Consider the following 23,431-nt stretch of genomic DNA (forward strand, 5'->3'; position numbering starts at 1 on the left):
TGGGCAGAACAAGATCACAAGCCTGTGCCACTACGCCCACTTTTTTTTTTTCTTTTCAAGACAGGAGTGTGTGTGTGTGTGTGTGTGTGTGTGTGTGTGTGTGTATGTGTAGCCCTGGCTATCTTGGAACTCCCTCAGTAGACCAGGTTAGCATTGAATTCAGAGATCTACCTGCCTGTGCCTCCCCAATGCTAGGGTTAAAGGTGTGCACCACATGCCCAGCTATAATAAGATCTTAGTAGACTGTTCTAGGATAGAAATGCTTCCCTCTACCCGAAATCTGATAACTATTGTCCTAAACTAATAACCAATAGTAGTTGTCTTTGGGCAATTCTGATTGTCACTATACAGTCTCTGAATTAATTATTGTGACATTTTTCAAGATAACTAGTTTCCAAGTTTTCAAATGAAAACTAATTTTTTTTTTTTTTTTTTTTTTTTTTTAATTAGGTTCTGTTCTGACTTCCACATGCCTAGTAAAGGACTTGAAGTGCTAGATGTTTAGGGAGTTTCAGAGCTCACAGGCCAAGTTGTGTGGGCTTGACCCTTGATAGCCAGTCCCTTTCCTTCCCAGACAGGGTTTCTTTTCATTCAGTTTTGTTTTTCCCATTCATTGAAAAAGGGAAAAGGAAACTGAAACAGAAGGCAACTCTGGTTTCTGTAGACTCCGCCTCTTGACAGTCACAGCTCACACTTAAAAGAGCTGACCCAGTCTCTGGCTATGAGAGCTGAGAGCCAGAAGCTGAGACCTGCAAACTCCTCATTTCCTGCAACGGACCTAGTGCTAAAGCCTACAGCCATGGTGAGTACAATTTGACGCTGAGGCAGGTGGGTTCCATTCTAACTGACTTTCCTCTGTTCCTTGATAGGGTCTTCCAGAGGCAGAATAGTCACAGTGTGGGAACAGAGTATAGTTGCTCAAAGCTCACTTCTATGGAGGGACTAGGTTCCTAGTCTGCTTAGCTACGAGTCCTTGATTCCCTTAGGGCTGGACCCAGAAGGATATCTTGGTGAGTGAACTGAAACAATGTGATGGTTGTGGGAGGCTGATCCTTTAGAACTGACTCCTTTGTATCATCCACATACCTGGATGGTTTCCTCTGAGGGAGGAGAGGATGGGGGTGGGACATGGGAGCCCGACCCTATGACCAGTGTTTTGCAAGTAGCTAAAGAAATCTCTAAACCAGTGGTTCTCAACCTGTGGATCACAAATCCTTTGGAGGTCAAGTAATCCTTTCACAGGGGTCACATATCAGATATACTGCATGTCAGATATTTACATTATGATTCATAACTGTAGCAAAATTACAATTATGAAGTAGCAATGAAAATAATTTATGAACTGGGCGTGGTGGCACACACCTGCAATCCCAGCACTGAGAGGCAGAGGCAGGCAGATCTCCGAGTTTGAGGTCAGCCTGGTCTACAAAGTGAGTTCAGGACAGCAAAAGCTACATAGAAAAACACTACCTCAAAAAAAAAAAATAACAAATAATAATAATTATTATTTTATGGTTATGCTCACTTCAACTCAAGGAACTGTATTAAAGGGTTGCAGCATTATATTAGAGTCTGAAGCATTAGGAAGAATGAGAACCAATGCTAAACCCATGTGATGCTTGCAGGCCTGGGACCTAAAGGTGAAGATGCTGGGGGGTGATGAGTTCCTGGTATCCCTGACTAACTCCATGATGGTGTCAGAACTGAAGAAGCAGATTGCCCAGAAAACTGGTGTGCCAGCTTTCCAGCAGCGCCTGGCCCACATGGCTTCTGGTGAGATGCTGCAAGACAGTGTTACCCTTATTAGCCAGGGCCTGGGTCCTGGCAGCACAGTTGTGCTAATGGTACAGAACTGCAGCAATCCTCTGAGCATCCTGGTGAGGAATGAAAAGGGCCGCAGCAGTATCTATGATGTCTGCCTGACACAGACTGTAGAAGTGCTTAAGAGGCATGTGTCCCAGAAGGAGCAAGTACAAGAAGACCAATTCTGGCTGAGCTTTGAGGGAAGACCCATGGAGGACAAACAGCCACTGGGAGAATATGGCCTAAAGCCCCAGTGCACGGTGATCATGCATTTGCGCCTGAGGGGCGGGGGGGACAAGTATGCCTAAGGCCCCTATCCAGAGCAATGTTGGTAATAAAAGAGACTGGGATAAAAAGTTCTGCCTCCTATTTGCTTGTACTCCTTCAGAAATGCCTATCCATCCATGGTGGCAAGGTTCTGGGTTGCTAAGTTAAGAGACAAGGACTTCATAGTTAAAGCCTAGCGAGGAAATTCCCCTTCCAAACTCTTTGGGTAATTAATTCACTTCTAGAGAAAGACACTTTTGCTGGGACCCAGTCCTGAGCCTCAGCCAGCCCCTCAACAACTGTTTCCCATCTCTACTTATGGCTCAGGGACAGGGCAGGGCAGGTCCTTACAGTAACAGGATGAGGCTCCTAATGAGACCAGTTGCTCTTCAGATTCTTTGAAAACAGTGAAGGGAAGTTCTTGGATCTGCCTGAGTAGGCTGTGCATTCTTTTGTGGGTGTTCCTAGTCCCACTTGTCCTAGTCCACAGAGGGTGGGACAGGGTCTCACCACTAACATCAGTCAGCTGCTGTTTAGGAGGTGGTGGTTAGCAAGTATACCTCATCAGGGCTATAGAGAGGCCACTAGTGGCAGGTAGGGGGTCTCACCTGTCTACAAAGGAAATCATATCTCAGATAGGAGGCATCCAATTTGGAAAAGCTTCACCCCCTTCCTGCCTGATGGTTCTTTCTCTTGTCTTTTCTATCAACTTGCTCAGGCTTTGAGTGGCCTAAGGCACCTTTAAGAGAATTTCAGTGGAGACACCCTCTGGTTGGTGTGTTTGTACTTACCTGTATCAGGTGACCCCAGATCTAGTAATGTTGGTGCCCACTGTGTGGATGTGACCTCAAATCTTCATTGACCACTCCCTTCCCTGAAGCCTGCCAGAGTCCTGGGGGTGGAGACTTTCTCAGGAGGAAGGGCTTCTGCCTTTCACAATCCACTCTGGCTTCTGGTTGAAAAGCCTGTGGCCCATACACAGCAACCTCAGTCTTCTCTTCCCTTCCACCTTCTGTAGATCCAGCGCTAGCTTGCCTCCCCTGGGTCTCAGTTTATACCCTGCACCTAGCCAGGCCAAATTGGGTTGGTCCACAAATAGAGAGGTGGGTCGGGGACGTGGTAGGTTTCACAGCACAACTGAGAAGGCAGGCAACGATCAACCTAGGGGCATCCGATGTACTACAGAGCTATGGGGTAGCTGGTAGGCGGGTCTGAGCGCAATTCAGACTAGTCACCACAGACCGGTCACCTGCAGGGGGCGTGGCCTTGCTGGGTCGCCTTAGAGCCTATGGCGGGCCGGGCACTGCTGCAGGGAGCTCTGTGAGCAGTCCTAGCACCAGGCGGACCTAAAGGGCGGAGGGATGAGAGGTCCAGCTTCGTTAGCTTCGCCTGTCCACAGAGCTCTGCAGCTCTCGGCTCCCTGGAGAGCCCCTTGGAAGTCCCAGCACGTCGCCCTAGATTATACATTAACCTTATTTCAGCTGCATTTCCTGGTGGGAGGACAGTTTAGGCGGACGGGGGAGGGGCGCCCGGCGCCACGCCTTCCCCTCCCCCAAGGCGGCCCGCCACCCACCGGGCCGAGGCTCCCGCCCCAGTTCTGCGACGCAGTCTCCGGGCTTTGTTCGCCGCCCGCGCGGGTCGCAGGGAGCGGGGGCGGGCTGAGCTCCCGGGGGAGGGGCGGTGCTGCCTAATTCCCGCCCCTGGCCCGCCCCCACGCCGTCCGCCCTCCCACCTTCTCCGCCTAGCTGCGGTCCAGTTCTGTCCTGCCCCCTGAACAGTCTGGCCGGCGCGCTCTCCTGGCCGCCTTCCGCCATGGCCAGTCTGCGGCGGTGTTTCCCGACCCCGCTGCTACTACTGCTGCTGCTCCTGGTGGTAGCCGCGCGCACCCTGCCCGGCGCCAGCGGGACGTGCCCGGAGCGCGCCCTGGAACGGCGCGAGGAGGAGGCGAATGTGGTGCTCACCGGCACAGTGGAGGAGATCCTCAACGTGGACCCAGTGCAGCACACGTACTCATGCAAGGTGGGCCCCGACAGGACCCCACGAGACCTCAGCCCTCTGGAATCCCAGCCCGGGGCCCTTTTTCCGGTGGTTCCCATGTCTGAGGCCCGCCCTTCGGGTGCTGGCCACCCTGCTGGGACCCTGGCCCCAAGCCGTGGGAACGAGCCCGAAACGCTTTCTGTAGCCCCAGTTCGAGCTCCCTTGGCAACCGCCAAGCCTCCGGGTGGGGCACCAGGTCCCGGAAAACTCTGAAGCTCAGGGCGAAAGTTACTGCGGTGCCGCTGTGGTTCCTCTCACTGTGCCCAGGCCCCAGTTGCAGTAGTGGCTGCCCCCCCCCCCCCCCCCCCCCCCCGTCCAAAACCTGTGTCTTGTTGGAAACAAGTGTACATCCTCGCCAAAGAAAAGGAATAGGGTTTCGGGAGGTGTGAGGTGGGAATGGACTCGGACGGTGGTGAGGCCTTTACCAGGACAAGAAGGTAGTCTGCAGAGAGGAAGGGGTGTGTGGTCTAATCCGCAAGTCTGAGGAGCCTGCGTAAGGTGCTGCAGGGACTGGGCGTCGGGGAGCGGGAGCAGAGGACTATGACTTAGAGTCTACCGTGCATGAGGACAGGGGCAGGTGTTCCGTACTAGTCCTGGAAGAACTGTTTCCCTACCATACTGTAGGAGAGTCAGCTCTGCTTCAACTAAAGCTGAATTTGAGAACACCTTGGAATAGGTATGGCGGGTACCTTCAGCCCCATTGCTGGTTCTCCTAGCCCCTCAAATCACTTCACTAGAAATAGGATTTTTCTTGCTCTTGGGCATGAGAAAGATGGTGACTTCTTTCAGAGTAGTGTGTGTTCATGGGATCCCCCCGCTGGGCCCCCTCCTCTCCCTGCCAAGGCACTTTGCCAAGTCCCTGCAGGATTTTCCCGACTTCCTCCCTGCTGCTCCTGGGTGTGGCTGGGGTGGGGGAGGTGTGAAAATTGTGAGCGTCCCCCGTTTGGGTTATCTCCCACAATAGTTGGGGGGGGGGCAAAGTAGATGAGGTTCTCCAAGTCCTTTAGGTACTGCAGGAGCTAGGCAGATAGACAAGCTGCCCATTGTCTTTTTTTGCTCCTTCCATTCCAAGAGTCCAAACCCCCAGAGCACCTGAAGAAGGGGAAAGGGGCCCCTTCCTTGAACTCCTTTCCAAAAAGTGTCTGGGCTCCTGGACTTGTCCTGTGGGCACTGCAGGTTACTGCCTCCATCCATGTCTGTCAGAGTGGGTGCCCTCCGGGCCCCAAAGGAAAAGGTGGAGGGTGGGGCCGACTTGCATTGCCCAAACTTGACTTTGTTGTTCAGAACTGCCTTAGCTGCACAGACTCAGGCAGACTATGGAGAAAAGAAGTGGGTCTTTACTTCCTGGCAGAGGTGTTAGCCCACACACAGGGTTGTGAAGATCCCAGCTAGGATCTTACTCTTAAGTCCCTTCACCTAAGCTGTCTGGTCCTGAGTGGTAAGTCCTAGCTGAGATGGACCCTTATGGTGGGACTTAGGCTGGTTAGGCTGGGGATGGGAGCACAATTAGGTGGTATACCTTTTGGTGTGTCATCTCATATCCAGCAGATGTCTACTTCACTGCAGCCTTTGCTGAGGGGCAGACTCACAGAACTTTGAACATCTCTGCCCATGGCTGGAGTCCACTGTGAACACTGGCTTGACCTAGTGAGACCAGAGAGGGGACAGGGCCCAAGTGTCTAGTCTGGAACCCTATCCCTTTTTACTTTTACCTCCGTGTCCACTCAGGTTCGAGTGTGGCGGTACTTGAAAGGCAAAGATGTGGTGGCCCAGGAGAGTCTGCTGGATGGTGGCAACAAGGTGGTAATTGGTGGCTTTGGAGACCCCCTCATCTGCGACAACCAGGTGTCCACTGGGGACACTAGAATCTTTTTTGTGAACCCAGCGCCACCCTACCTGTGGCCAGCCCACAAGAATGAGCTGATGCTCAACTCCAGCCTTATGCGGATCACTTTGCGGAACCTGGAAGAGGTGGAGTTCTGTGTGGAAGGTGCGTGGTGAGGGTGTTCCTTAAAGGGCCAGTGGCTTGCTGATAATGACAGAAATTTTATGGGATCTGAGGGTGGGGTACAGAGGACAGCTTGCCACAAGCAGGAGAGTGAACCATCCTGTTGTCTACCTGTGATTCAGCATCACTGCTCCTGGCTTCATCTTCATCCACACAGATTAGACACCCCAAGCTCTGATAGTAGCTGTCTTTGTTTGGTCTTGGAGCCATAAACAAACTGCTGCCCTGCAAAGAGACAGGTGTCTCTGCTTTTTCCCCCTTTTTCCTCAGCACTCCACAGTCCCCCTTGAAAAACCCTTTTCTGCAGAAGTTGGGACCAGGTAAATAAACACCACTTGTCTTATCCCTACAGCAGTCTAAACATGTGCCTGGATTGGACCCATATATTTGAATAAACCCCTGTGGTTAGGCACAGGGGATTGGAAGGTGGGGAACTTTCGTATGTGTTCCAGAGGCCCACATTTTGTAGAACAGTTAAGCTGCCATCCTCTAGAAGGTGACCAAAATCACATGACCATCCAGCTCTCCCCTCTCTCCTCCTCAAGACAGCCTCAGTTGGTGATGGAAATCCTTAGGTGTAAATATGATACAAATTTTTTTTTTTTTTTTTTGTTTTTGTTTTTTTTTTTTTTTCTCACATCGCTAGTATATCCTGTCTGTTCCATATTGGCTGGCTGCAAAGGGTTGAAGGGCTGGGAACAGAAATTTTCTTCTCACGGTAGTGTCAAGGGTCATGACTTCTGGTCCTCTGATGTGATATGTTTGCCAGCCCAGAAGACTTATCTCCTTCCTGTCTGTCTTTCTGCTTTGATGCTTGTTGGCTCTTGGGTGGTGTCTAGAACCAATGCTGGCCTTGGGGAACCAGTGTAGGAGGAGCAGGGCCAGAATGGAAAGCCCTGTGGCCTCTCAGCCAGCTTCTGGACTCTGAGACCCTATCGAACCAGAGATTCTAGCACTGCTATGGAAATTTGTCCTTTGAGAAATTGGAGCAGGAAAGGCAGGGAGGATATGCCAACTTTGGGTTGAGAAGGGGGCTGAAGAGTAGCCAGTCTCTTGTCCCCACAAGATCAAGAGTGAATCATTAATAGCCGGGTGGATCTAGGGTCCATGACTCAGTAACTGAGGACTTCCCTTGAGATCAGAGGTCATGGTAGGGAGTTTACTCTGGACAAAACAAGGTTTAGCATCTCACCAAAGCCATCTATGCCCATGTTACACCCTGGCTTTGGTGCTGGTAGAGCCCAGTTTGGAGCAGTACAGCTAGGAAGAAGAATCATGGAAAGAAGGCCTCCCTTGCTCTGCACTTATATATGGCTAACACTTAGGGGTACTTAGCTCCCAAGATTCACAGACCAGCATTTTACCAGCAGAGAGCCCAGGAGTAGCTGGAGGGACAGGGGGAGCATAACGACAGTGGACAGACAGATATGAGACTGAAGACTCCTAGGTGGGAGAGCCAGGAAGGCTGAGGAGATGCCTTAAGGTGTGTAAAAGGTGGGGTGGGGCAGGGCAAGGAGCCCCAACACCACTGTAGGAAGCTTCAAATGATTAGATCTGTTTTGAAAGCAGACTAGAGTGCAACAGGGTAAGTTGTGTGCTAAGACAAAGTCAGAACACCCAAGGAGCCATCAGGGCTTAGGGTCTAGGATGGAAATGAGATATGCTCTTGACATCTTCTTGCCCACTGCCCTGAAGCTGGGTCCATTTCCTTAACTGTAGGTGATGAGGCTTTTGAACTTCATCCTAGGTCCTCACACTTGAAACAAACCCGTCCCTCCAGTGTGACTTCCCATTCTGCCTCTAGGTCCCCTACTCTGCCCCACCTACACTGGAAACTGGGTGAAATCTGGGCCACTCCTGACCTCTTGTTCAGTCTAAGAGCACCTCCAGCCAGCTAGCCCCTCCCCCGCCCACCAAAAAAAAAAAAAAAAAAAGCTCCTCCGGTCCTCTGCCTGGGGAGCCACATTCCTGGCATAACTGGGCCAGGTATGTGCCCTTCCCTTTGCATCACCTTTGGGCAGAGTGACTGTTGCTCCTTGTGGAAAGGGACCCTTCACTCTGACAGTTTTGTCAGGGAAGGGGAGAATCCTCTTCACTTAAGGGTACTGTGCATAGGCCCACTGCTGTCCTCACCCCATCTCTAGGGAAGATTGAATTGGCCCCTCCCTGAAACCTCCAGGAGAGACACAAGCCTGGCTTGGTGACCTACACTTCCCTAGTAAGAGCCAGGAGCAGAGAAAGGAACTGTTGTCTGTTCCAGCCAGCACCTGGCACAAGGACAGGGCAGGGGGCCAGGGTTGAGTGAGCCTGGCACCTGACCACCCCAGCCCCTCCCAACTATGAACTGGGGTCTTGGTGACTATACTTCCAGGCCTAAGGTGAGCAGATAGGTCCTCTTTGCTAGGTCAGCTATGCAGGGATTTCAGAACAGAGGCGCTCCAGGTCTCAAGGCAGTGGATGGTAGCAGCCTGACGCCTAAGGATGGCTTCTGGCACTGGGGTTGCCTAGGATGTTTTGAAGGTCCCTAGACTGTTGGGAGAACTGCCCTCTAGGCTAGACTCCCATTGCCTTGTCCTTTCCTCACACCTCCCCCACATTCCTTCTGCTGAAGGGGGAGGTGGCTCTTCCTTTGGACTCCAGGTTCTCTACCACTCTACAACCTCACCCAGAGTCCTTTGAGGGGCCCTCCCCACACGCAGGTTCAGGCTGGCGGCTGCTTGGTATCCCCCACTGCTTTTTGCCCAGAGAAGAGCCTGCTCAGGTAGGGAAGGGCCTCTCTTCCATGCCAGGGAGTTTTGATAGGAAGTTGGCTGCAGGAATGGACTTGTCTCATCTTTGGGCTCACTGAAGCAGCCTTAGAGGGTGGGCTTTGCTTGCTGGAATCAAAGAGTACTCGCTTATAGGTGAGTGACAGGCAGGATACTATTGGTTCTATGGGAGTGGTCTCCCTTTAGGCAGGCAATAGGCAAGACTGAGCAGGTGGAAGTTACTTTTGGCCTTTTCTATACTGATCCTACTTTTCCATTCCAGAGAAAATGCTCTCCACTGTCTGTCAGAAATGAAGAAGGGTGTTTTGAAACCACTTTTGTCTACGTGGATCTATCTGGACAAAGCAAATTCTGCTCCCACATGCTTGAGCTCTCATAGTAGTCCTGTGGGCATGGGACCCCTGAGGAATTGGGTGATTAGAACACCGACCTAGGTCTGAGGCAACCCACAACCCAGTCCAGGTCTGTGGCTACTCACCAGTTCCTACAAGCTAAAGTAGGAGAGAATAGGATGGAAATATTTAGAGAAGAGGTGGAGGACACACTCAGGACCACAGGTTCAGGAGGGTCCTGTATCCCTGATTGGTAAGCACCCTCTATTGCTTCCTATGCCTGGTTGCTATGCACAAGAGGCAGAAGTTACAAGAGGGTGGAAAACAGCTGTCTTTTCTTCCTTTTGTGAGACTCAGGTCAGCTGTTTACCTCAGGGAGGAGATAGAGCCCCAAGCCACTGAACCTCTTGGTTAGACTAGGAGCTACCACAACAGTTGTCATAGCAATCCTGCTCATATGGGATATTTACCATCAAGAAGAGGGCTCTGTGACCCTGTACCGCCTTCTGAGGCTCAGGAGTAGGCCCATGTGTGACTATTTTGGAAGCTGGGAGAGTTGTTGTTAAGATCTGTGGTGGAGGATGGGGGATAAGGGGATCTCACCCCTCCCCTCCTCAGCACCAATCCTGAGAATTTCCTTTGAGGAAGGTCCCCCAGGGACTAGAGATGGCCTCTTTCCAGGAGTCAGGGAAGTCCGGAGGCTCCGTCCTCACAGGCCAGGGATGTTTCCAGCTGTATGAACTTTACATAGCTATGTATGCCTATACCTGTAGTTGGGGGCGTGGTAGTTCTCATATCTTGATTTTTCTGGGTTTTTATTTAAACGGTCAGGTCTTGGCATTTGTTTGCTGTTGGTTCTGTTGGGTCCAGTTGGGCTCATTATCTGCTAGAAAGGCAAGGGTACCATTTGTGAGCTCTGCCTTTAGAAATGAGTGAGGTGAATTGTAAACATTTAAAATCAGGGATGTGTTTTGTGAGCTGCTGTGAAGACAGAAGACCAGGGAACTGGGTCACTGACCTTTACAAAACTTCGAGACCCTGAGGATGACACAACCCCCTCCCTCCTCTCTGACCCCTATCTGTTGCTAGCCTGAAATAAGTTAGAGAGCTCCCATCATATCCTAGGTCCCAGAAGATGTAGGCTAGCATTATACCCGTGCAGGCCCCTATACCTACAAGTGAGGTTCCAGCACACATGGAAGAACAGAGCACAAATACTATATTGGTAGAAGGATTTGTCCCCTGCTCTGGGAAGGAAGCCATCAGGTATAAGGAGTTGCTTGTGGTGTCATCCATCATTAATTCTATCAGTTCCTTCTCGAATATGTCCAATCACCACCACTCTAAGGCCATTCCATATAGAGTTCATGGGAAATATACTGTTGCTGCCACCTCAGTAGAATCCTGCTGGTGTTTTGGTGGCTTCTCAAGGAGATAAAGGGGAATGAAAGGAACAGTAGGTGGTTGTTGCTACCTGAGAAAGGGTAGATAAGATGCTTTGAGTATGAGGCAAGGAAAGTACTAGAAACCTTTCTCCAGTAGCCTGTACTCCTGGCTGAGAAAGCAATCTAATCCCTTTCTGGGCTGGTCTTCCTACCTATTTTCTGATTCCACGAACTCCTCTAGTAGGAAAGTTCCTCCTTGCTTATCCTAGCCACTTTCCTCTCTGCGTCTGTCTCTGCTTCCTGCCATCTCTGGTCCTCTGTCCTCTTTCCAGCCTGTCCTTCTCATCCTAATACTTGGCTACTGAAGCCCTCTGGAAATAAGCTTGTTTCCTCCTGGAGATAGGCAAAGCTGGGTTTGGGTTCACCTAAGGGGCAGAAGTGGCAGCATGAATGTCGTTGCCCTCACTGCCTTTTCACTTGTACCTGTTCATCTGGTAGCTCTTGATCATTCTGGAAAATGCCCAGGTCCATGGTGGAACTCCCCAAATTCAAAAGATTGAGAATCTGTAGTAAAGACTGACCCTGTGGCAGCTCTGGCCCTACTTATCACTTGGTTGATCTACAAATTTCACTCCACCCGTCTGACTTTATCTGAAACTGCCATATGTCTTCTGAAGGCCAAACAGACATACTATAGCTTTTCAGACTAGTTGATTAGTTTGTGGGAATAGCCCTAAATTGAGAAGCCTAGCCAGCCAAGGAAGTGAGAAGAGATAATCTGGCAGCTATGGGCGGCCCTAAAAGATAGTCCTTTTGTATCACAATTTTTTGTTGTTGTTTTGTTTTGTCTTGTTTGTTTTTTGAGACGGAGTTTCTCTGTGTAGCCCTGGCTGTCTTGAAATTCACTCTGTAGACCAGGCTGGAACTCAGAGATTCACTTGCCTCTGCCTCCTGCCCAATTTGTATGCCAGTTATTATTATTATTATTATTTTACATGCATTGATGTTTTGCCTGCATGTCTTTCTGTGTGGGGGTGTTGAATTCCCTGCAACTAGAATTACAGACAGTTGTGAGCTGCCATGTGGGTGCTGGGATCTGGAAGAGCAGCCAGTGCTCTTAACCACTAAGCCATATCTCCAGCCCTGTATCCCAGATTTTAATTTAATCCAGCCATCCTTCAGATCAGGATAACTATCCAAGTGGGCAGGTGAGTGTACTCAGATCTTACTTTGGCCTGAAGCTGGCAAGAGGAATTCTGGAGATCCCTTCAAGCTGGCAGTTGATCAGGAGGGCTGAGTACTTCTGTCCAGCTGTTAAGTACTTATGTCTAAGGCTGAAGGGAGTCGGGGAGAGAAAAAAGGCAAGGCGCAGTTTGAGACCAGAAATCTGAGGTCCAGGATAATACTGTCCTGTCCTGACCAGGGCAGCCCAAACTGAGTCCATCAGGCACCTTTATTAACCTGAGCCTAGAAATCCCCACCACCAAAGAGAACAAGTGGGCATTACCCTGGCTTGACTAGAAGTCAGAGGGTGGGGTGAGACCTATTGGGGAATTTAGTGTGTGCTGAGGGTCCGGAAAGGCTGCCTTTTCCATGGGCTCCTCTCTGTCATCTAACCCTTAACTCTTTACCTTCTTTCTAAGGGAGCTGAAGGCTATCTAGAATGGGAGAAGTGTCATCTGCATGAGAATGGGACCAGGGGGGCTAACAGTAGCTGTGCTCTGTACCTTCTCCAGGCCCCAGCCTCCAACCTCCTCTGGTCCTGAGAAGAACCAGAGCATAGGGCCACACCCATTAGGCCTGGGAGTGAGGGACACGCTTGTGCTGCACAAAGAATGTCTAGTGTATCTTGTAAGGTGGGAGATACAATGCCTGCAAACTTGAGACTGCTGGAAAGCAGGAGTACTTGATGTCATGGCTCATGTGTGGTTGCATGTTGGTAGGGTGTGAGCCCAGAGGGGTAAGCCTGGATCAGCATCCCTTTCATTCTTGGGCATGAGCCTGCTGGGGCAGTCTGGGCTGAATAATTTTGTCTAAAGATCCCAAAATAACTTCAGTAGCCTGTGCTCCCCTCCCCCCACTGGCCTGGAGCCTCAAAGGCTCTTTGTTTTTTGAAGGCATCCTGCCCCTGCAGGGGGCTCAGACACTGACTGGGGTTTGGTGGGGCCAGGCTGCCTGCCTAGTTCCCTTTCCCATGGCAAGGCCCAATAGACCTCAAGCCCCATTCCAGTGTTGCCCAGCGCTGACTAGAGCTCCATATGAGCACTGAAAAAAATAGTCTATTGAGACCGCTGCAGTGGCAGATTTCAGGGTTTTTGCTTGGTGAAAGGTGGTAAGCAAAGGCCACAGCAAATTTCCCAAGATCCCTGGAGGCTTCTTCTGCTGGCTCTTGCCCAGGGTTCCCACCATCAGTGTGGCTCAGTCTTCTGAGAACCTGGTTCTTGTGCTTTCTGTAGAGTACACTGGGACATTCCAGGACTGAAACAACGTATCTGATAGTATCATGTGGCCTGCTGGGTAATGCCTAGGGTACTTATTCTCTGGTACTGTCTGTTGGGGCAGTGAGGCAAACAGAAGATGTGTATGTCCTGTGTTGGGCTCCCCAATTCTAAGTTCTCTTGACCTTCTAGGCCAAACCTTGCCCTGGGAGCTAAGAACTCAGACTTTATTCATGGTAATGGGGGGAGATTACTTCTGTGCCACAGGCAGTGCCAAGGTTGAGTAGGAAGCATTTAGGGCCAGAGCTCTCCTGAGGAGAGGGTGAGGCCATCTGTGAGTGGAGTTTTCCAGTAGGTACATCTGATGCTATCCTAGACTGCAGGCTTAAAGCTCAGAAACCCAGATTTATTTTGGAGTTTCCTGCAAGATTTCATTAGAAGAGTGAATTTGGGGCCACAAAAGATGGAAAACCTCTTATCATGGGTGGTGAATGAATGACCTAGTGGAGGGTGGCACTTTGTGCCTGGCCAGGGGATAGAAGGATACAGAGAAGATAAATAATTATCAACTGGGGTAGAGAAACCTGTCTGACAGATCAAAAGGAAGTTGGCACAGTGAGGGTACCAAGTGTCTGGCCAGAGAGGCCTTGGAGAGGTTTCAACTGTAAGTAATAATGGAAGTGGAGCCATTTCCTGTCAACATGTAGTGAGTGTAGGGTCTCAGGGCCCCAGAAGGGCTGGTTGAAGGACGGAATAGAGGAGCCTCACAGACAAGCCAAGGGCTTCTGTTAGAGAGAGATATGGCCTTCTCAAGATAGACTAAGATGAAGTTTGAGAGTAACCATAAGTGGCTGGCAAGTTGGACTTGCTGACAGCAGATACAGAAGCCTGACTAGAGTCTTGAGTTGTGAGCACTGTGTACCTGTTAGTATCACCGAAGTGTGTGGTATGGGGGCTGCTTGTGTGATCGCAGCTGAGATGAAGACTTAGTAGGAGGGTGGCTATATCACGTGGGGTGGTATAGAACCTGCATACTCTCCAGGCTTGTGGACAGGTGTGGGACAGGGAGGGTGGGGGTTGAGCAGTCTTTCTCAGCAGAAGCCAGGAAAGAAGCCCCTTCACTGGACCTAGGTAGACTGTGCCTCCATCCCAAACCCTTTGCCGCATGGCTCTGCCAGAGTTGGCAAAGTTGCATGGGGGCAGAAGTGTGCTCCAGGCTCAGGCTCAGGATAGCTGGAGTTGCACAGCTATTTGCATGGGCTTATTTGCACGTTTTCTCGTTGCTGGGGAGTTGAGTTGAATGGGTAGCTTAGGGTGTTATTTTTCAATTACAATGGGAAAGGTAGGTGGGTGGTTTCTGAGCCCATCACCGTACTATTCCGCTTGTACCTAATTGAGCATCTTACATGCCAGCTGGGGACCCCCCTCCACACCAAGGCAGAGCCTGCAGGAACAGAAACAATACAGGCACTGGCACAATGGCATGCATAAGCATAAGCAGACCAAATCCCAGAATTTAGTCCTTCCTGCAGATCCAAGTCCCCTGTGGTGGTAGGTACCTCAGGAAACTTTCAGCCCAGCCAGGCATTAAGAGTGATAATAAGGAAGGATTGCCTCTGCCCTCATAGCAGCCTCTACTGACCCTCCCACTTAGCTGCCTCCTGCCCCATCTTTCTCCAGTCTCCGAAGGGTGGGGGCTGAGCCTCCTCTCCAGGCCCAATCTCTGTTTCCCTATGACAGCACTTAGCCCACTCCTACTTCTCCCTTGTCCTCCAATTTCCAGCCCCATTGTCCTGCCATCCCTTGCCCCTCCCTTGGTCCCTGCCCTCTAACAGCACTCTCCCACGCCCTACCTCTACCCAGAGCTGCTCTGCCCCTTTTGTACACCTTGCGTCCTGGTCTTAATCCACCCAGCCTCTTTGCTCCCAACTGCGACTCCCCCTGGACGCTTGAGTCCCCAGAGACATCTTTCTTTGTCTCTGCTCTCCGGCGCCGCCGCCACCACCACCACCACCCCGCCCTCACCAACACCACCCCGCCCTCTCTCGGCTTCCTTCACCCCTCACTCACTGCCCCAGCCCATCGAACAAGAAGAGCTATACTGCTTGTCGCAGTCGCCGCCGCCGCCGCCGCCGCCGCCGCCGCCGCCGCCGCCGCCCCTGCTACACTGCTACTAGAGGTGGGCAGGCGCCTCCGCGGTTCTTTCTTTATTCTCTCTCCAAAGCCGTTGCTCCTCCCGCTGCTGCCATCGTGCTCCCGCCTCTGCTAGGCAGGAGCAGACAGGCCCTGCATCGGCGCCCCTGGTCTCTAGGGCCTTTCCTGCAGTGCAGACTCCAAGGGCTACAGAGGACAGCACTGGCTAGTGGGTAGAAGAATTGTAGTCAACAGGAGTTGCCTTGGCTCTCCATCATCCTTTGCCTGCTTCTGAGCTCACATTTGGGATTTCTACTTGGAGAGAATTCTGCTTATCTTCTACCATGAGCCTGGAGGTCTGGGGAGGGCCTGGTGCTTCCCCAGCCATAACTGGCTAAACTTTGAGATCACAGTTGCCATCTGCTGCTCCTGGGCACCCAGCATGGGGGGAGTAGCTCCGAAGAGGCCTAAGGGCACTCCATGAGAACCCCCACACCCAGGAAGTGGGCTGAAGCTGTATCATGCCTCCTCTGCCACTGGAACACAGACTCAGGCAGCAGCCTGGTGCCTCCATGCTGGTTCGGTACTTCATGATCCCCTGCAACATCTGCTTGATCCTGTTGGCTACTTCCACGTTGGGCTTGGCGGTGCTGCTTTTCCTCAGCAACTGTGCGTGGCTGCTGGTTGTACCTCTGTTCTGTTCATTGAGTTTCTCATCTCAGTTACCAAGGATTTCAGGGCAGGCAGAGCCATATCAATCCAGGGGTTGTTGTGGAATGGGGCACCTTTTCCTTCTGGGTATTGGATAGGTCACATTAGATTCCTTGGCCTGTTATGACCTATTCTTTGGTTCCTAATGGTGCAGACCTTCATTCTGAGCTCCAGAAAACTGTGAGAATTGGCAAGGGTGAATCAGTGCTGGGATTGGGAGCAGGGACAGATCTGGACTTAACCGAGAAAACGGTTGGAGAAGAAAACAGGCTATGAAGTTGGAGGGGCAGAGAAAAGGCCAGGGCCTTCTCTGTCTGTCCTGCCTCTAGCCTTGCTGATTGTAACTGGCCTCTTGAGGAATGGGTATAAGTGGCAAAGTACCTGCTCAAAGGGGCCTAACTTTTTTTCCCCTCTAGACAAACCTGGAATCCACTTCACAGCAGCGCCTCCTATGCCTCCTGATGGTGAGTGTGGTGGTTGGGGCAGGTGGTTGGTACACTGATAATAGGGTGAAAATGGTCAGGGTTATCCAGGATTGGGGGTGTTTTGTAGTGTGTACACCAGGTGTATTTGGATTAGGAGGCTGGACAAGGGAGTTTGGATCCCTTCCAGGGAGTTCACAGGGGTCTTTAGGTGCTGGCCAATACTCCTGAGCAAGACCAGTCTTAGAACCTACAATCTGGGAGATGACATCAGAGGGTTTGAGTGAGGTTTGGCTGGAGCACTGAAGTCAGTCTGTTTGTAGAGGGATTCTTTTTCTTTGTCTTTTTCCCTGTTCAGGAAAGGGTGGGGCTGGAAACGACAGAAACACTGAAGGGAAAGTGGGCTGGGTAGTGGGGGGGGGAGGGCCTAGTAAAGCTAGTGACAGCTGTCTGAGGGCTGAAGGGCCTAGGTCTGCCCCTGAGGTCAGGGAGGAAGCAAATGATGAAAAGGACAGGCTAACCTGGGCTGGGCCAACACTCCCAGAAGGCCTGCTAGTGTGTAGGCTTCTGTAACTAATTTAATGATAAAGAGAAGAGGAACTGATGGTGTTACAAAAAAAAAAAAAAAAAAAAAGCAAAGACTGGGCATAGACTGTATCTTTGCTAACCCAGCCTGGCTCCTCACAGCAATTGGGGTAGTTCCCAGCTCTGTTCTTGGAACCTACTACCCTATCAATTCTGTTGCCTGGGCACCTGACTAGTTGTATAGAATTCATGTTTAGAGTTATCTCATGTGGGACAAAGTCATGGGTTCTGGATTTTTTTTGTTTGGGAACTAGGGGTTGAAACAGGGTCTCTATATAGCCTTGGTTGTCCTAGAACTCACTATGTAGACCAGGCTGGCCTCAAACTCACAGAGGTTGTTCTGCCTATCCCTCCCAAGTGCTGGGATTTAAGTTGTATGCCACATTGCCCAGCCATGGTTTCTGTTTTGACCAGGATATGGGTTGCGGGGATATCAGGAAATCCTAGGATTGAGGTTGTAGGTGTCATTTGGAGAACAGACCCTGTTCTCTTTCTAGGAAGCAGCCCTTGGTTACATAGATAGTATGGCAGTGGTGGTGAGCATATTTAATCCCAGCACTCGGGAGGCAGAGGCAGGCAGATCTCAGAGTTTGAGGCCAGCCTGGTCTACAGAGTGAATTCCAGGACAGCCAAGACTATACAGAGAAGCTGTGTCTCAAAAAAACAAAGAAGAAAGAAAGATTTTTGCCTTGAGCTTTTGTGATCTCATGGGTCTGTGGGGAAGGGATACATGTAAACTTTGTTAAAACAGGGATCACCATGGTTTAAAGGATCATTCTTCATCAGTTTAATGATGTGAGTATGTAAGGCAAGAGTTTACTAGAGGTGATAAATAGTTCCCAAGTTTCTCTCTTTCTCTCTTTTTTTTCAAGCATTTATTTGTGTATGTATATGTGTGCATGCTCACACATACCATGACACAACATGTGGAGATCAGAGGCAACATGTTGGAATCAGATCTCTCCTACTATGTGGGTCTTGAGAATCAAACTCAGATGGTTAGGCTTGGTAGTGAGTGCCTGCCACCTTGCCAGGCACAAGTTAACTCTTAATAAGTAACTTGATTGCCAAACCAGGGACAGAATCAGGATGGGTCAAGGTTCTTTAAACCTTGAATTTGCCACAGAACTTCAGTACAGGTCTTTTGTTGTTTTGTTGAGACAGAATCTTAGATTTGTAGAGCTATACTGGCTTAGATGTATGGGTATTAATAGGTGAAAGAATGAATAGCTTCTTTGGTTATGGGTTTGAGACCTGGGGGAGGTTGGCTAGGCTAGGTAATCAAATTGAGGGACCCAAGAAGCATAGACACCATCAGTCAGCCAAAGAACTGAGTACTAGGGTGCAGATCCAAAAATTTGACCTAGGGGACACTTTGGTCAACAGCCAAAGAGTGTAGCCAGCAAGCATCAGCTTGGCCTCAGAAAGTGCTTGTTGAATTTGGTACGAGACCTTCAGGGGTTGGGTAAGAGAAGGCCAAATGTGAGGGTTATATGACTGGGAGAGAGAATGCTAAATGGGAGAGGGGTGTTGACCAGGCAGGAAGAGAGACCACTGGTGGACATAATGTATGTTTGTTTTGAGCCACGACGGGAAGGTGTTGGTGCTAACAATCCTACTATTTTATGTTCTACCCAGTACAGTAGTGAACCCATAGTTCTGGGAGTAGGTATTTAGTGTCTCCATTTATAGAAAGGGAAGGGTACCTCAAGGCAGTGTGGGAGCACCTGGTTCTAGGAGCTGAGGAGAGTAAACACAAACACAAGCAGGTCATATGTAAGGCAGGTAGATGTTTTTATAATTTTGGACTTCTTCAGTGGCAAGGCTACCCAGACAAACAAACAAGGGAAGGAGGCTGGGTAGACCATTGCTATGGCAGTGGATGGCTCCAGCCCCTAGTGCTCCCTGCCCTCCTAGGAAATGTCCAAGACTTCTTCTGGCTTATTTCTTAGCCAGAAATGAGGTGATGATAATTACACCCAGTTAAACATTTAGTAGATCTAAGTAACTGTATTTCCTTAGGGGCCCACCCAACTCGAGGTTTATCTCAGAGGGTGTCAGCCCCAATGCTATGCTTAGGAAAACTTCCCCATTGGGTATCTAAAATTTAAATACAGCAATGTCTGCTTGTGGACTTAGTGAACAATACCTGGCTCTTCCTCTGGATATTGCTGTTTGCAACACATATGCATTGTGTCAGTTGTAAGATGTAGGTGCTTATGTATTTAGGTTTGAGCTTAGTCATATAATTTCATGGATCTCCCCATGAAATTCAGGCACAAACAGAATGTGATGCAAGGGCTTATGTGTGTGTGGACCTAGAAACAGATCCCTGGTAGCCTGCATCTGAATACCCTTTCTCTGGTCTAAACTCAGTATGCAGGGGAATGTTATGTGGCTTTGGTGCTGTGTGTGAACCCAGTGTTGAGGATCCAGGCCGGGCCTCCTGTGTGTGCAAGAAGAATGTCTGCCCTGCCATGGTGGCTCCTGTGTGTGGCTCGGATGCTTCTACCTATAGCAATGAGTGCGAGCTACAGCGTGCACAGTGCAGCCAGCAACGGCGCATTCGCTTACTTCGCCAAGGGCCATGTGGTAAGTGAGTATGGGTGGGTGGGGGGCCCAGGGGACAATTAGCATGACCCCACTTGCACACCCATAGGGTCCCGGGACCCCTGTGCCAATGTGACGTGCAGTTTCGGTAGCACCTGTGCACCCTCTGCTGATGGACAGACTGCCTCATGCCTGTGTCCAACCACCTGCTTTGGGGCCCCTGAGGGCACTGTGTGTGGCAGTGATGGTATTGACTACCCCAATGAATGCCAGCTGCTGCGTCATGCCTGTGCCCGCCAGGAGCACATCTTCAAGAAGTTCAATGGTCCTTGTGGTAAGCAAGTATTCTCTGTGGCTTCTCTCGTACGTGGCTCTTTAATGTGCACTGACAACAGCCCCTGATTTCTATTTTCCAACCCTAGACCCCTGCCAGGGCAGCACATTAGACCTAAATCACATCTGCCGTGTGAATCCACGTACACGGCACCCAGAAATGCTTCTGCGACCAGAGAACTGCCCTGCCCAGCACACACCAGTCTGTGGAGATGATGGGGTCACCTACGAAAATGACTGTGCCATGAGCCGAATTGGTGCAACCCGTGGCCTGCTTCTCCAGAAAGTGCGCTCTGGCCAATGCCAAACTCGAGGTTGGTGCTTCTAGAGGATGGATCCAGCCCTGCCACCATGGCTCATTGGACCCTATTCCTGCATACCTTGTATCCCCACTCACTATTCCAGGTGCCCACGAGTACCCTGTACATGGTAGACATTGGTGTGATACCCTGCCTGTCTGATCTCCTTGCCTGCTCCCAGACCAGTGCCTGGAGACCTGCCAGTTCAACTCTGTATGCCTGTCCCGCCGTGGCCGTCCTCGCTGCTCCTGTGATCGTGTCACCTGTGATGGGGCTTACAGGCCTGTGTGTGCCCAGGATGGGCACACATATGACAATGACTGTTGGCGCCAGCAGGCTGAGTGTCGACAACAGCAGGCCATTCCTCCAAAGCACCAGGGCCCGTGTGGTGAGCAGCCTGGGATTCAGCTGAGAGTAATAGCTGGTCTTGCATCATTCCTTGTCCCTATCACATACCATCTCCATTTCTTGTCATATATCTCCTGGGGTCCTGGGCCGGGGTCACCTGGGGAGGGTGCTGGTATGTGGAAGCTGTGAGAAGAGGAACTGGGTAGCCTGGAAAATGAAACAAAGGCAGTTTGCACTTGGCCTTGCTACCCCAGCAGGTCCTCTGGTCTATTGTCATCAGTCTCTGTACTGCAGGGGGCACACACTACTTTGGGTGGGCAGGAATGGATGTGATGCTGGAGTTTCCTTGCCCTAGGAACACAGTGTAGTCCCAAGCCTCTTAGAGGTAGATTGTAACTTGGGATTTTAGGGACCAGGTGAGAGGGTGGAGGAAATGGGGCAGTGGCCAGCAGGTGCCCTTTGGGGCTGTGGGCCTCTATGGCCCTGCCTGCCTCTGCTGTATGTCTTGGTCAGTCTGCTATCCATCTTTCTTTCTGCATCTGTCTGTTACTTCTTGGTCCTTCCTTCCCTCTCGGCTCCGACTCTTGTGTCTTCCAGCCTGACCTGCTGGCAGGATGAGGTGCCGCGCCTGCCCGCCAGGAGCCCACAGCCCGAGGTCTGCCCCCGGCGCGGCTGGGGGGAGTGGCTTGCTACTGCCTGGCCTTCTGGTCCTCTGAGCAAGTTGACAGACACCTTATTCCTTGTGTAGTCTGTGATTGTGGGGTATAGAGTTTTCCTATCCACAAGGAGAAAGTTTCAACCCCCATGTGCATGATATCCCAGGGCTGCTGGTGGTCCAGGGTCAGGGACCTGCTACGGGCAGTCAGATACTCATGTGTCCCCACCCACCACTGTTATGTGTCTGTCCCTTTCTCTGCTGTGTCCTGTGCATCCAGCTTTTTCTCCACCATTCCCACCCTGGAGAGGGGCTATTGCATGGGAGTGGGCTTTGTCCACAGCTGGAGGAGAATATGGACTGAGTACCACATCCTCCCCAGACCATACCCCATCCCCGTGCCATGGAGTGCAGTGTTCATTTGGAGCAACATGCACAGTGAAGAATGGGAAAGCTGTGTGCGAGTGCCAGCGGGTGTGCTCAGGAATCTATGATCCTGTGTGCGGCAATGATGGTGTCACTTATGGCAGTGTGTGCGAGCTGGAATCCATGGCCTGTGCCCTTGGGCGGGAAATCCGAGTGGCCCGCAGAGGACCCTGTGGTCAGTGGTGGGCAAGTGGGTTGGGTTGGGAGGAGGTTTCTGGTCAACATGGTAATGGAGCTTCCTCCCCAGACCAATGTGGGCAGTGCCGTTTTGGATCCCTGTGCGAGGTGGAAACTGGACGCTGTGTGTGCCCCTCTGAATGTGTGGCCTCAGCCCAGCCCGTATGTGGTTCTGATGGGCACACATATGCTAGTGAATGCGAGCTCCATGTCCATGCCTGTACACACCAGATCAGCCTACATGTGGCCTCAGCTGGACACTGCCGTGAGTGGGACCAGAAGGGATAGGCTCCCATGATTCCCTCAGTTAGGAAATCATGCTTATTCCCGCTTCTTACCATCTCCTGTAGAGACCTGTGGAGACACAGTTTGCACCTTTGGGGCTGTGTGCTCAGCTGGACAGTGTGTATGTCCTCGTTGTGAGCATCCTCCACTTGGCCCTGTGTGTGGCAGTGATGGTGTCACCTACCTCAGTGCTTGTGAGCTACGAGAAGCTGCCTGTCAACAGCAGGTACAAATTGAGGAGGCCCATGCAGGGCCATGTGAGCAGGGTAAGCTCAGTAACTGGTGTGAGCCCCTAGATCCCAGTCTCTGAGGGAGACCTCATGGTGACTGCTCTCTTTTCCTGCAGCTGAGTGTGGCTCAGGGGGCTCTGGTTCTGGGGAAGACAATGCATGTGAACAGGAGCTATGTCGGCAGCATGGTGGTGTCTGGGATGAGGACTCAGAAGATGGACCATGTGTCTGTGACTTTAGCTGCCAGAGTGTCCTTAGAAGCCCAGTAAGTACCCCAACTTTTCCATGGCTCCAGGGTGGATATACTGAGGAGGGGATCAAGATGCCCACATTGACCTCCACTCTTCCAGGTGTGTGGCTCAGATGGGATCACCTACGGCGCTGAGTGTGAGCTGAAGAAGGCTAGGTGTGAATCACAGCAAGAACTATATGTTGCTGCTCAGGGAGCCTGCCGTGGTGAGTGGCTGTACAGAGCACATCCAGCATGTGGTGGCATGTTCTGTGTACTTGTTCTTCTTATTGTTGATGATGGTGATGGTAGCTTTGTCTTTTTTTATGTTTTATTTATTTATTTTGCTTTTTTCTTGTTGTTGTTCTTTTATTTCTTTTGAGGCAGGGTTTTCTGAAACTAGCTATGTGGAGTAGACCAGTCTGGTCTCGAACTCATAGATCCTCCTGCTTCTGCCTCTTGAGTGCTAGAATTAAAGGTGTGCCCAAACGCTCACTTTCTATGAGCCAGATCATGTTTACATTTAGAGGCAACAAGGAACATGAGAGCTAGCCACTAGGTACTTTCACTCTTGTAGAAGTGATTTTTTTTTTTTTTAATGATAGGCTGGGTGTGGTGGTGCATGCCTTTAATCTCAGAGGCAGGTGGATCTTTGAGTTTAAGGCCTGCCTACAGAGCTAGTTCTAGGGCTACACAGAGAAACCGTCTTGAAAAAAAGAAAGAAAGGAAAGAAATTGTGCTGATATATCTGTTTGTGCATGTACACAGAGGTTCCTGTATAGGAATAAGTAATGTTTTGTAGGAATGTGAGTGAATGCATGTAAGAGTGTCATCATATATTTGTGTACATTTAATCTGTGGGTATGTCGTCTGTGGTTCCAGTACTATGTGGATGTTTGTCCCTGTGTATGTGGCATTGTATGTTTTGTGGGTTTTGGGTTCTGCATTTACTATATATCTTTATATGTGATATATTGGGCTTAGAATAAACAACTAGCACTACGTCAAAT

General features: G+C 50.7%; 2 protein-coding genes across 9 annotated transcripts in view; both read left to right on the top strand.

The window, feature by feature from the left end:
- Positions 1-678: 678 nt before the first annotated feature.
- Isg15 (ISG15 ubiquitin like modifier) lies at positions 679-2,162 on the top strand. The gene is made up of 2 exons (XM_055615324.1): positions 679-802; positions 1,626-2,162. The coding sequence occupies exons 1-2, from the start codon at positions 722-724 to the stop codon at positions 2,109-2,111; spliced, it is 567 nt and encodes a 188-aa protein (XP_055471299.1). The 5' UTR covers positions 679-721; the 3' UTR covers positions 2,112-2,162.
- A 1,674-nt stretch (positions 2,163-3,836) lies between these two features.
- Agrn (agrin) overlaps positions 3,837-23,431 on the top strand; it is a 29,552-nt gene continuing 9,957 nt past the window's right edge. For 7 of the 8 annotated variants that reach the window (XM_055615343.1, XM_055615346.1, XM_055615347.1 and 4 more), the window contains exons 1-12: positions 3,837-4,089; positions 5,836-6,097; positions 16,299-16,346; positions 19,266-19,481; positions 19,549-19,773; positions 19,862-20,086; positions 20,253-20,459; positions 21,457-21,675; positions 21,748-21,942; positions 22,028-22,228; positions 22,309-22,457; positions 22,543-22,648. In XM_055615343.1, coding sequence (XP_055471318.1) covers positions 3,883-4,089; positions 5,836-6,097; positions 16,299-16,346; positions 19,266-19,481; positions 19,549-19,773; positions 19,862-20,086; positions 20,253-20,459; positions 21,457-21,675; positions 21,748-21,942; positions 22,028-22,228; positions 22,309-22,457; positions 22,543-22,648 — 2,260 coding nt within the window. In that variant the 5' untranslated portion in view covers positions 3,837-3,882. Of the gene's footprint in view, positions 4,090-5,835; positions 6,098-15,261; positions 15,841-16,298; positions 16,347-19,265; positions 19,482-19,548; positions 19,774-19,861; positions 20,087-20,252; positions 20,460-21,456; positions 21,676-21,747; positions 21,943-22,027; positions 22,229-22,308; positions 22,458-22,542; positions 22,649-23,431 lie in introns of those variants that run through there. The other variant, XM_055615350.1, reaches the window with a different exon arrangement.

This window comes from Psammomys obesus, unplaced genomic scaffold (assembly GCF_907164565.1).
Source record: "Psammomys obesus unplaced genomic scaffold, mPsaObe1.curated_primary_1811, whole genome shotgun sequence".
In the NCBI taxonomy this organism is placed as follows: domain Eukaryota; kingdom Metazoa; phylum Chordata; class Mammalia; order Rodentia; family Muridae; genus Psammomys; species Psammomys obesus.